Genomic DNA, 13,659 nt, shown 5'->3' with positions numbered 1-13,659 from the left:
CCCTCAAGTACAAATCCACCCCCCCCCCCCCCCCCCCCCCCCGCAATATGCCTGCACACGTATTTAATCACAGTTCTGGACAGATCAATTAAAGCCTTAGTATCAGCTACTGCGTGTGCCCAAGGCACTGCTCCGGCCCTTCCCGCTTATCCCAGACACCTACCAAGTAATACTTCTTGCTTTTGGGTGTGTACTCGGGGTCCCACTCCTCCTCCCGGGTTCTCTTTTGAAAATCGTTGTTGCTGTTATTGTTGTTGTTACCAGAGTAGTTGCCTCTGCCCCAGCCTCTCCCTCTGGCTCGAAATTGCTGTGGCATAAGTAGGGAAAAGGAACAAAGGACTCTGTCAGGAATGGAGAAAAACAACTCCCTGCCTTCTGTTCAAATCCTGTTCTAGTGCAGAACAGACAGCAGTCCTCTGGTCAATCTGCTGGTCAAATGGTCTCTAGCTCAAGTCTGGAGCCCATACAGAGAGGACCACATGGCACAAGGCCCTCCCTATAGACATAGCAGGGAGTCAAGGTAAGTGGGGGAAATAATGAGGCCAGAAGCCCCAAGAGGCTTTCCAGGTAAGAAATATAAGTAAAAAGAAAAAGCTTAAGGAAGAGGGGAACCACAGATTCTGGGATCTATAGACTGAATTCCTTGTATCAAGGACAATAAAACTAGTATTTGGATAAACAAACAATTGGGAGGAATAGGGGCTCAGAGAAAGGGAGAGGGGGCAGGATCTTACAAAGGTCCCTCGAGCTCTGCCTCCTCTTTCACTTGGACCCACGAAGTCTTTGGTCCCCAGTCTGGACTTGTCAAAGCCTGTGGTGCTCTCTTCCCTCTCCTCCGTCTCTTCAGTGTATTCTTCCGCTTTGTAGGAGTGGGATGACTGGGAGGAAGAGGAGGATGACCTGGACCGGTCTCGCGCTCTCCGGTGCTTCCTACGAAAACAGAAGAGCCAGGGATTTAAATCACCAAGCTCCAGGGTACAGCCCTTGGCTGGGGACTCACTGGTAAGAAGCACAGGGCAATCAGGAACATATCTGTGATGAAAACACTGAAGACACTGAGTAACCTCAAAACACCCAACTCACCCCCAACTTACCCACCCAGGGTACCTAGGAGGCCTCCTCTCAGTTCTGTGGGTCATGTTCAGTGACAGGTCTATGTGTCAGCCTGTGATGAACATGGGACATACACAGAGAAGGAACAGAACACAGCCCATGGCCCCGTATAATACATTTGCATGAACTAGAAAGGCAGAGGAGAGAACACTGCATTGTAAGCCATGATGTATCTGGGACTGGGACAGAGGCTTAATATATTACCATGTGTTTAGTGCTTTACATTACTTTTATTTCTCATAGGAAGAACACTACTGGCCTAATTTAGGCCTGTTCTAGAGACTGAACAAACAATATGCTTCAACACTTCACAATGACATAGCAGGTGAGTAGTGAATGGCGGCTGTGATTATTCAGTATTATTTCTCCCACTTTATAGACAAGAGATTCAGGGTGACAGAGCTGAGCAGAACTGGGGTTCAAACCTAGCTCTAATTATACCACTATCCCACATACCACCTCTCACTGAGCTCAAACAGGTTGAGTTATTAAAGCGCAGGATCCGGCAAAACTCTTCCCAGAGTTACTTCCCTCCCTTCCCTTCATCTGAGAGAAATTACAGACCAGGGCAAATTAGCTTACTACAATGAGTCACTGTCTATGGAGAAGTTGGTGCCAGCCCTGCCATGTGCTAGTGGGGGTTACTGGCTGCCTTTAAGATGGCAGAAAGGCCAGGCTCCCAGGAGTAGAGGACACTTAGAGGTAAAGGCCAGCCAAGCGCCAATAACCTACTGCTATCCTCCCTTCCCATGTCCTCCTCCATTTCTCAAACAAAGCACCCTGCTCCCCCTCCCACCACATTCGACATTTGAGAAGCTCAAGATCTTAAATATTTAAATCCTAGTGCCTCTTTCTAGCATTTACTCATAAATAGGGGAAATCTAAGTTATCATCACAGGATTTTTCTAAGAGGTTTTAAAAACAAGATCCCAAAAGGCCTCAGACTAGAGTCCCAGCATCACTTTTATTACTTGTGTGATCTTGGGTTAAGTTCTTCTTCAGTCACTCGAGAAACCGTTTTTGTAAACTGAAGAGTGATGTGATACATATATATATAGATTTTTAATTTCTTTAAAAAAAATTTTTTTAATTTATTTTTGAGACAGAGACAGAGCATGAGAGGGGAGGGGCAGAGAGAGAGGGAGACACAGAATCCGAAGCAGGCTCCAGGCTCCGAGCCGTCAGCACAGAGCCCAACACTGGGCTCGAACTCACGGACTGTGAGATCACGACCTGAGCCAAAGTCGGATGCCCAAACGACTGAGTCACCCAGGAGCCCCTGAAGAGTGATATTTAACGAGATTAAACATCTTTCTTCTTGCCCCAATCACAAAACACTAGGGTTTCAACATCACACAGCAAGTCAGGGGAAGAGGTACGTGTTCCAGGGAAAGGAATCAGGATCAATAATCCAAACCCAACCCTGAAATGTTTGAGGGGTTTTGCCTCCTTTCCACCAGAAGCAGTGCTGAGGACTACTGGACCACCACATCCACTCCCTGTTGAGGATTATCAGGTCCCTTTGTCAGGGGGCAGCCCTGGCAAGTGCCAGGGCTCCTGATGCACAAGTAACACAGTGGAAGGAAGCAAAAGTGGAACAGAAGATCTGAGTTTTGATGTCAGCTGATAATTATGTCATTTCAGAAAAATCATTATAAGCTCAGCTTATCTTTCAAATGGGCAAAGTGGGTACCATACCAACCGTGCAACTTATCTCAAAGGATTGTTATCAGAAAATGGATAATGAAAACGCCTGCTGGCCGAAGTTCAGAAACAGCAAAAGTGGTGTTGCTTCATATGGGAATGTGTGGGGCTTCAATTCTATGTTTAATGAAACATGACTGAAAAGTCATGGAACTTTCACAGATGTAAACAGAAATGACAGGACCTTGGCATGAATGCTGCCCTATGAAGTTCAACAATGCTACCTTTGTTTAAAGAATATTTGGAACACCTTACTTGGAAGTGTCTGTCAAACTAGATCTTAAAGGGCATTTAAGATCAACAATCTTGGGGCGCCTGGGTGGCTCACTCAAGTATTCAATTCTTGATTTTGGCTCAGGTCATGATTTCATGCTTCGTGAGACAGAGCCCCAAGAACCCCCTCATCATGCTCTGTGCTGACAGCATTGAGCCTGCTTGGGATTCATATTCTCTCTCTCTCTCAAAATAAAGAAACATTAATGGGGGGGGGAGGTAATGTTCTTAAAAAAAAAAAAAATCAACAACCTTGTCCTATTATTTAGTTTCACCCTATGTCTTTGACAAAAGTGTTACTATGAGCCAACAACTTTGAGCCATTTCTAAAACATAACCTCCCCATTAAAATTTGTGATGAAAAAGAATGTATCAAAGAAAATGTCTAAAATAACCCAAAAGGAATTCCCAAATGATTTTCCACTCCATCCCTAGAGCCAAACTAAACACCCATCTCCCAGGAGGCCTTCTCTGGACAAGGATCATACCCCTACTTTGATGCAGAAGTTGTTTTCAAGCCAGGGACCTTACCTGACAGTTACAGGATATCAAAGAACAAACTGCTATCATCCCTAACCCTAAATGAAACTCTGGTATAGAGCCCAGAAGGAGCAGACAAGAGACCCCACTCAGGAGTCTGAATGAGGGAACAGGGGCTTACGTACTTCTGCTTCTTTGATCCTTTATGAGTTTTCTCTGTTTTCTCAGCTGATCTTTCCCTCGAGTGGCTTGAGTCTCGGGAATCCACTGATTCTCTTGATTTACCTCGTTTAAGATCTCTCTCCTTATGTTTTTTACGACGTTCAATATCAAGGCGGAGATCAACAGGATCATCTTTGTATTTTCCCTCAGTCTGCCAAGAGAGAAATCAAAATGAAGGTTTTTGGGATTCAGGGCTGCCAACTCAACCACCCCACAAACTGTGGTTTCCACTCCAATGGAGTGGTACAGAGGAAGCACTGGGAGTGTGAGGCACTGCACCCAAGCTTGGGAGGGATACAGGACGTCCCACAGAAGTCCCTTCCTGAGGGTCCCTCACAGAACCCAAACCAGTTCTCTGAAATAATGATGTCTACCTTCCGAAAATGCTAAACATCGATCTCGCCTTGTTTGCTTCCCCTGTGGCCCAGTAATGACTCTGGCTAACCTACAAGCTGAGAAGGCCAAATTCCGCTTTAGAGGGTGGCTGGTTAGGCTGGCTCAGGCCTATAGTCACCACCAAGAGTGGAAATGCCTGTGTCGTGTTGTCCTTCCCTACCTATGCTGTGGCAGCCACCATGGGTTTATGCTCTCCTTGGAACTGGCTCTGAGCATGCAGCCCAGCAACAGAGCATGGGACACTTCAGCAGCCTTCCAAAATGCTTAGTTACAATGAGAAACAGCTTTAGAGAGGGAACATCAAAAACCATAATGGAAAATTCATGAAGTGACAATACCAGGTCGAAATTTATTTTAAAAAAGAAAAAAGCAGCAGCAGAAAAAGAAAGCAAAACCCCGTTTTTGCTGACTTCCTAGGAAGTCGAAGCCTCAGGGCACATGCACCGCAGATGGACAGCAGTAGCACTGTGCGTCCCAAACCAGGGCAAAGGCTTTCGACAGCTCTTGGGACACTCAGAGCAGAGGGCAAGGTGGATTCAGGATCATTAAGCACCAGGATTTGCCTCATGGGAAGTAAAACTTCTCTAAAAGAGGAAGGAATGGGCAGCTGACTCTGTATTAACATTGCACTTACACAAACTACTAAGCTTTTTGCCGGAATAAGTTTAAGGTTTATTTTTATCATGTTGGTTTTGAGAGGGAATGGGGCCTCTGCACCCTCCAAAGACAAAAACAGAACAAAACAACAAAACAAAGGCAGACGCTGCTCCCTGAGGCCGTGCACCCCCAGCACCTCTATGGGGTCAGCTCTGTGAGGCCTTGAGGACCAGCTCTCTTCTGTTTCAAAGCCTTGCATTTCACATGGTTAGTGCCGAGCTAGGGGAGTACTGGGGGGTGGGGGAGGCGACAAATGGAGAAAAAGAAAAGGGGGTGGGAGAGAAGACACTGTGCCAGAGTGCTTCTCATCACATTCAACTACCAAGACAATTCTGTCCAGAAGACTTGAAGATTAATATCTTTAGAAAAGGTTTCAGCAGCAATGGAAATCTTTAATTTTAAATTTTAACTGCATATGTGAATGAAGGTCAATAAACACTAAGACTTAAAAAAAAACCCAAACCTATTATTTCACAGTAAAAAGACTGCATACAAGCTTTAACTTCTTAATAACTATGTTTGCGTGCACATCATTGCAAATGTAGCTGGGCTATCAAAATAATGTTTAGCTTTCAAAGTAACAGTAACCGACAGATGATAAATATGGTACAATGTTAGAAAAAAAAAACTGGACTAGCTGTTTAAAACAGTCTACCATGTTAAGATATGAATATTTCACTCTCCTCTGACATGCATGTCTTTTTGAAATCATGGTTGGAAATAGTGCATGTAATATAGTTGATTTGATAATACTTACAAGCAGAAAAATATCACAAAAAGTTTCTTCTCTCATCATGGGCACTTGTTCCAAAACTCCTCTCTTTTTTTTCTCAAGCTCACCTCAATAGACTTTGGGGTCATTTACCATATTCTAACCACTTCACAAAGGTTGTTGATACATTTAATAAAAATTAACCCTTTGTAGTTCATTTTTAGAATTATGCCCATCCTTAAAAGAAAAACACAAACTTAAGTAGAGAGTAATTTAAACAAACACATTTCTGTCAAGTTCATGCCCAACGCACTCATTTTGTTGGAATTACGATCAAAGCAACAGTTCACCTTGTAGCCAGGTTCCCGTGGGCTTTTCATTTCGTCATGAGCCAAACCATGTTTTCTGAATGTACTGGGAGAAATGTCTATCCTCCTAAAAATTGAAAACAGAAAAAAGGTTTAATATCCCACAGTGTGAATACAGTAGTGGTAACATTTTAGTTCATAAGTTGGGCAACAGAATCATAGGCATTCTTTTTCATTATGTTTCCTAACTTAGACACATACATTATTTACATTCTTTGCTTATATGTTTATACTCTCCCATAGGTGTGTCCGTGAGCACACAGGCGCGTACACACGACATACGCACCAACCTCTCAAACTCAAACTGAAGAAACTTCTCATTCCTTCCCAATACTGTTACAGCCAGGAAGAAAGACTCACCTACACCCACACCTTTTATCTCAAATTCACATCAAGACTATCCATGCCCTGCTAACCTCAAAGAGCAGTTTTCATCTTGGGAATAAGAATAGAATAGCCCATTATTTACCTATGAGATTCGGTCTAGATGAGAAAACAACGGCCTGGCACGTACACACACCCCAAAGGCCCTAAAACCCGAAGACTGTTGTAGAAACAGCATTCTTCTACCTACCGCAACAGGCTCAAGAGCGGACTATTAAGAAATTAAAGATACGGCCAAGTTTGTTTCTAGACAAAGCCTGTAACTGCTGAATATACTGCCACAATTGAATGTGATACTCTAAAACTGCTGGGCTTTAAACCCTTTGATATAATTCTGCAAGCTCTCCCACCCACTGCAAATTCTTCCAAAAGAACTGATATATGGAACACAGGGGTTGCTTACAGAAACTTAGCATTTACTCTGCCTATAGAAGTTCGCAGTGGTCACAGGTTACTATTTGTCAGCTCCCAACAATACAAGGATTCATCTATATCAAAAGGCCGGTCTTCCTCAGGCCCAAAGTGAGCAACCATAGTCATTAAGGCATGTCCTTTCCACTCAAACAACAAACGCCCACTGCTAGAGTCTGGAGAGTATTTACCCTAAACCCTGCTGCTAATGCACCTAATGTTGATAAAAACAAGAGGAGTTTATTATCTGATGAGCAATCTTTTATGGCCACCTCCAGTGTAAGGCTGAAGTCCTCACCTGTGTATCTCTGGGCTTTTCTTGTTTTTAGCCGCCTCCTGCTCAGTTCCTCTCTTTAGGTATTTAGTAAAGCGCTCATGCAATGTCATTCCTGAGGACCCAAAGTGATGCTCTGTGGGAATTCAAAGAACACGTTATGCTACCAAAGGCAGAATATTCAACTCTTCTGCATGAACCTGTAGCCAGACATGTGACTCAAGTCGTCAAATACACGTAACAAACACGCTGAAAAGAGGAAGGAAAAACGGCTGGTTCAGACACGATCCAATGTTGGCCAATGGGTTTCCACTATATAAGTCCCTTGTCTTAGGACATGGATACAAGGAAACCGAGAGCTCACTTCTCTGTGAATCACCGCACCGACTCCCACTGGAGTTTAGATTTCAGGTAGAACCTGTAACTGGCCCAACCTAGCTTCTGTATCACTTCTCTCAGCCATTCCCAACCTGCCCACCTCAATCTGCCCAGGAAATGGTAGAATAATGTGGGGAAGAAATTCACACCACAAAGTCTCTGAGAGATCTCTACAGGCTTTCATCTGCTAGAAAGGAAAAGACAGAGGTGCTGGAAAAGCCACTTTTCATACTTCCTTCTGCCAGCATTTTAAACCTTACGTGAAGTATTTTACCTATTCTCATGAGCACAGGTTACTATAATTTCGAAATGTTCAAGTCTGTAATTACAAAATGCAAACTCCTCCTCGGAAGGAATTTCCTTCAAGCCAGTCCCTAGCTTCAAAGGCCCTTTTGATGAGATAAAGGGCCCCAAAAGGCTCCCTTAGTCACCCACTCATCCTTCTGCTTATAGGAGAGGAAGCTAAGCACGCAGAAAGGGAGGCTCAAGCAAGCTGGGGTCTGCACTTACCTTTAACATGGTGAACAATGGTCACTATATGCTGGGCAAACAGTTCAGAGGGGCTCCGCTGAGACTGAGCTGACTGTATGTGCTGGAAAATGGAACGAAATTCCTGTTCCTTTTTGTTGCTATGGACTAGATCCCGACAGAGCTTGCGTTCCTGAGCCAATAAGCCACTGGGTCTGAAAAAGAAACATAGGGAGGCCCCGTGTAACAAGATATACAGGAAGTCAAAACACTCAAACCCTAAAAATACAATGCTTTTTTTTCCTCAGTAGTTTTAAATTTACCCACAAAGTTCCTTTTTGCTTCCTACCCAAGTTCAAAGTAATTTCAATGGACCATAACTAGGGAAAAGGGCATCCAAAATCTCTCTTCCCTTTTTTCACTGGGAGTCTTTGACAGGAACAAATGGTCAGGGTAAAGTACTGAACATCAGTAACTCTGTTTTTGGAGTCGCTGCTGGTTTTAACACACACAACAAATTGAAAAGTATTTAAAAGATCAACTAGCTTGCCCAGCCAGGGCCACTCAGTGAAGTGACACAGTGATGTGGGAGGTGCCTGGAATGCTGCTCAGGCAGACTTCCAACTGGCTGTGCGGTTCTCACACCAGGTATAAAACACAGTCAGTCTGGGCCTTACCGTTCTTCCCTAAAGTTCTGCCAACACACCCTTCTTCCACCCAAGCCCCAACTTTAAAATTGCTATGTTATGTGATGGAGGTCTGTAGTAATAACTGACTCTGGTAACCAGCGCGGAAAAATGGATTCTGGATGGCTCCACAGGCAAAATCACCTTAAGCACATTTAAGGGGAAAAAATGGGATGACAGGGGATATGGGGTAGGGTAATGGACAGAGGTCAAGAGGGGACCCAACACCCAGAAAGCCAGTCACTGAAGACTGCAAAGATGCTTCACCACCCCTGTGATACTGCCCCCAACACATAACTCCTTAGTGACACACACTTCTCCACTTAACACAGGTTGACGTATCAGCTATGAAACTTGGATAGCACAGGAAATACAGGAGGGGCCTGTCCTGGTTCCAGAACATCCTTAGAGAGAGGGATAAGGAGATGCCCCTTAGACCACTAAAGCCCTGAGGTTCAAGGACCACACCTCACCTGGCAAGGTCCTCATCAAAAGAGTCCATCCGGACATTGACCTGGGCCTCTCGAGTAATAGAAAAGGAAGACTTCCCTGAGGAAAAGTCTCCTTTGGCTCCTAGCTTCTCTCGGCTCTCAGAGGTCTTTCTCGGGGGAGGTGAAGAGCTTTTCTCCTGGACTGCTTTGTAAGCGGTCACTCGGAAATTCTTTTCAGGCACAAACCCCCGGTGCCCACTTTCGGTTCTCTTGGGCCCTCCCCGATCCTCCTTTTTGGATCTCTCTGAGAAAGATTCCTCCTCCAGCTCCTCGGTTTTCCTCTGCTTTTCCTTTCCTGGAGGCGCATACACCAGGCCCTCCCATTTGCCGGACTTCTCCTCCTCCTGGTTTTTGTTTGCACCTGCTATAACTTTCGACATAAATTTGGGTTCATCATCAAACTCTGATTCCTTCCTTCCCTTCGCTTTGTCTTTATCTTGACCATCCATGTCCTCCTTATGGAAGTCAGCCATCTTCTTCTCAAAGTCATCTCGAAGCTTATACCTTTTGGGAGACTGGCTACCCCGAAAAGACTTTTCAGCATCAGTTTTGGGAGCAAATGGATCAGATTTCATTTTCGCATCACCCAAGCCCGTGTCAGAGAAGCTCCCTTTTTCTTTCATTTTCTCTTTATCAGTGTTTGTTTGTTTCTGTTCCTTATCTTTCCCGTTCTCGGTCTTCTGCTCTTCTAGGTACCTAGTTATAAAACACAAGGGAGACACAAAAGAGGCTTCTTTAAGCAACCTGATCTAAAACAGCACTTTTTTTTTTTTTTTTTTTTTTTTAATTCTCTGAACAAACATGTCTTGTAGATTCCAGTGTTACCAAAGGACTTTCTACTTGGTTACTTTCTAGTAATTTCTAAAAAGTGGCCCTTCACAGATCTATGAACTTGGATGCCATTTAAGAGAAAAATACATGGCCCATGGAGTTGTATCTTACAAGAGCAACCAAAAAGAAAACAGCAAAGGTAATTTTTTAGGATACTAAAAAACAAAAACCTACTTACCTGTAAGTGGTCTAGGAAAAAAAAAATTAAGGTCTTATCCAACCTTCACTCAGTCACTTAAAATCTGCTTTCAGCAAAGTTAACATAGAATGTTCAACCTTGGACTGTTTTGCTTTTTATACAACTCACATTTGGAAATACAAGTCTCAAAAGAGACTTCATGTTTGCTTCAAGTCACCTAGAAGATCTAAATATGAAATATACTGCGAACACAAATAAAAAACAAAATACAAGTTAATTGGGGGAAGAGGGCAAAAACCATCCTACTCGTTCTTATGGAAAAGCAGAGCTCATCCTTGAGTCTCCTAATGAGACTCCCAGTCCTGGCAAGGAACCACACTTACACTTTAAAGCAGACTCACTGAAGGCTGGAAAGTACAGAGGCTGAACATCTCATTTGTACCATTAATGAAGGAAGTCTAATCAAGTTATAGTTGAGTTAATATGGCAAAGAAGAATCAAAGGACAGCAGGGGCACCAAAGAATATGCTAATGAGACAGAGAGAGAGAGAAAAGGAGGGGGGAACCACCTGCCCGGTTAAGTACCTCTTGACAACCTGGTCCCAATGCAACTTCCCTGTTCCGTCTCTGCCATCCCAATCCATCCAACCACACAAAGATTCAGGTTCCAACTCACCATGTCCCCCACAGCAGAAGCACAGTCACGTCCTCTCCTAACACACGCAACCTGTTAGCTTCTACTGGGACACACACCCACCTTGTGATTTTAAAACAAGGGCTTCCTGGACTAAGCCTCGGGCTTTCCCATTTTGCCCAGTCTCCTCAACTGGAGGGTGTGAGGGTACAAGGTGTAGCTCTTCATCATCATGGACTGATGCAGACTGATCACAGTAGATGGTGGGTCCTACAGGGTCTAACATCTCCAATGGCCCGCTCATTTTGGCAAAGACTATAATTTTTTGATAGCTGACCCACAAAACTCTGTTCTCTGGCTTACGTTGGTAGAATCCAAGGCAAATTTTAAATGTGAAAACATCATTGCAGAGCAGTCTAAAGAAACTTTATGCTACAATACAAATTCAGGGAGGCAGGAAAGCTAGAGTTAAGCTAAAGGTTTCCTTGGGTGATGCTTTTCAAGGTTGCTACTGCAAAGTTTAGGAAACGGGGATTACCTTATTACCATTAATCAGAGCTCTAACCTAAATCACATTACAATTAAACTGCCAGCTGGCGAGATAAAAACACAACCAGGAGAGGAAACGAGACACTTGCCTCTTTGTATAGGCTGCTCCTCCTGGAGCAGCAGCCTCCTCCTTTTGAGACGAGCCATACGTGGAGCCAGTGGCCGGTGGACTCTTACCCACAGGGCTCTTTTTGGATGGACTCAAGGACCCAGAGCCATGATCAAATGGACCTTGGTGTGTCCCGGCCTGGTACCCAGCACCACTCTGCAGAGTTGAGCCCATCTGGGACGTGCTGGAAAGTGGAGGGCTAGGTTTTGGCACAGGGCTAGGACGGGGTGAGCGCCGCCTCACCACCACAGACTGGAGCGGGCTTTTGAGAGCAGGGCTTCGCTCCCGGGGACTCAACTCAGAAACTGCAGAGGCCCGTGACGCAGAACCAGCAGTGTATGTGGTGGCATCTGGCCACGGTTTCGAGCTGTCAGATGCTTTTGTGTCTTGAGAGGTGCCTCCAGAGAACGTCTGCTCCTTGGCCTCATCTCCTTGGTTATCCCCAGCAGCCTGAGACGGCCGGCTATCCTTGGAAGAGGACTTTTTCTCCTTTGCAGACTTGCGCTTAGAAGATTCAACTCGGCTGTGGTTGGAGGAAGAACGAGACGATGAGGAGCGCCTTGACCTGTCAGAGGAAGACTTATCGGAGTTTCTAGAATGGCTCCTGGACCTCGGTGAAGGGGACCTTCTCTTTGGGGACCGGGATCGGGAACGGCCCCGACGAGGACTGTATGCTTGCCGGTAATTCTGCCAATTCGAGCGGTAGTTTCCATAGCCTCCTCGGTTATACTGGCCCCACGGATAAAAGCCTCTGTTGCGCCCACGGAAATAATAGGGCCTTCTATAGCCTCTGTTGTGACCTCGGAAATCCCGATTCTGATATACTCTTGGGTGATTTCTCTCTCTGTTATGAGCTGGAGAATATGATCTGGAACGAGACCTAGAACTGAAAAGGGGGAGGAGGGAAACATTTGAATTTTTGACACAAGCCCTTTTATTTAAGACATCCCTGCCAACAAAGAGCTAACGGTTTGAGATCCTGTTCTTAAATATTTTATTTTCAAAGAAAGGGCACAATTTAAATATCTGATCCCACTGCTGACCCATATGAAGTACAAATACACAGATATGAATCGTTTTAACAATTACACATTGAGATTGCTTCATTAATATTGTAGCCCTTTTTAAATAGAAATGTTTCTACAATGCTTAAAAGAATAATGTTCTTAATGTAGTACACTAAACAAAATCATTTTAATATAGTATACACGTTGCTGAGAATTTCACATGGGATTCTACAGGTCCCTAAACCATTGGAAGCCAGGAAGAATGCAAGCTCGAATCTGCAGACAAAGGTACAGACTAAATGTAGGTCCTCACCCCCTATCATGGTATAACACTCTATTCCTCATCCCATTCAGCCCTCTCCGTCTATGCAGGACTACTTCCTTAGATTCCACTAAAACCTTGGGTTGTAAACACACAGTCCCAACCAAAGAACACTTAAACAGGAACTTGGAGATGCTACTGCTCAGAGCTTAAAACAATTCACTGAAATCAGGTCAGCAAAAGATACAAAAATACTGTTTTTCTTACTGGGGACCTGGGGGCACCTGGGTGGCTCAGTCGGTTTAAGAGCCCAACTTCAGCTCAGATTGTGATCTCACAGTTTGTGGGTTCAAGCCCCACATCGGGTTCTGTGCTGACAGGTCAGAGCCTGGAGCCTGTTTCAGATTCTGTGTCTCCCTCTCTCTCTGCCCCTCTCCCCATTCACACTGTCTCTCTCAAAAATAAACTTAAAAAAAAATATTTACTGGGGACCTGGAAATGGTTTCATTTCTTAGGTGGATGACTTTCTGTTGTTGAATCACACGATCCTACCTAGGTGCCACAAGAGGGCACCATCTGACCATAAACACCCAAGTACACAGGAGGTTCAGTAAAGAAAATGACAAAACCAACCCCTCTTCCGGCACCACCACCCACACGTCTTTCAAGTGAACCTAAAGCCAAGTGTTGTGCTCTTCATCCAACAATCTGGGACTCTAATTGGGCAAAGGGGCATTTCCAGAACCACAGGGATTTAACAGTAACCTGATTTTGTAAAAATTACATGTTTATGAATGCTAAGTTTGTCAATGACAGGGAGCTGTTTTGATCCAAAAGCCAAAGTTATCTGTTGGTATAAAAATCTGCTGGGGTTCTTGGACACCGAATGTGCCTTGTCAATTATGATATACATCATTAACGTGAAAATATCTAAAATTACTAGAAAAAAGTCTTCGCAAAAATACTTTCTTTACATACAGTAGAATAAAAACCTTCAGTTAATCAACAGAATTTTTCATATTTGGCCTAACCAAAAACAGATTTTATTTGCTTGTTTTATAAATAACTCCATTTAGCAAATATGACAGATATTAACTAAACAAATGGTGTT

The 13,659-nt window shown here is 44.2% G+C and overlaps 1 protein-coding gene and 1 long non-coding RNA gene across 4 annotated transcripts in view; one reads left to right on the top strand and one right to left on the bottom strand.

The window, feature by feature from the left end:
- The window catches only part of THRAP3 (thyroid hormone receptor associated protein 3), a 78,316-nt gene that overhangs the window by 3,449 nt on the left and 61,208 nt on the right, over positions 1–13,659 (bottom strand). For all 3 annotated transcript variants that reach the window (XM_045476731.1, XM_045476732.1, XM_045476730.1), the window contains 8 exons: positions 11,260–12,165; positions 9,000–9,713; positions 7,883–8,055; positions 7,019–7,130; positions 5,908–5,992; positions 3,756–3,943; positions 735–930; positions 164–307 (listed from right to left, as the gene is read on the bottom strand). In XM_045476731.1, coding sequence (XP_045332687.1) covers positions 164–307; positions 735–930; positions 3,756–3,943; positions 5,908–5,992; positions 7,019–7,130; positions 7,883–8,055; positions 9,000–9,713; positions 11,260–12,165 — 2,518 coding nt within the window. The remainder of the gene's footprint in view (positions 1–163; positions 308–734; positions 931–3,755; positions 3,944–5,907; positions 5,993–7,018; positions 7,131–7,882; positions 8,056–8,999; positions 9,714–11,259; positions 12,166–13,659) is intronic.
- LOC123597615 lies at positions 888–3,635 on the top strand. The gene is made up of 3 exons (XR_006712175.1): positions 888–1,002; positions 1,357–1,438; positions 3,526–3,635. It is a non-coding gene; the product is annotated as an uncharacterized LOC123597615 (long non-coding RNA).

This window comes from Leopardus geoffroyi, chromosome C1 (genome assembly GCF_018350155.1).
Source record: "Leopardus geoffroyi isolate Oge1 chromosome C1, O.geoffroyi_Oge1_pat1.0, whole genome shotgun sequence".
Lineage (NCBI taxonomy): Eukaryota > Metazoa > Chordata > Mammalia > Carnivora > Felidae > Leopardus > Leopardus geoffroyi.
Note: the sequence above shows the minus strand (reverse complement) of the source record. Positions and strands in the feature narration are given on the sequence as shown.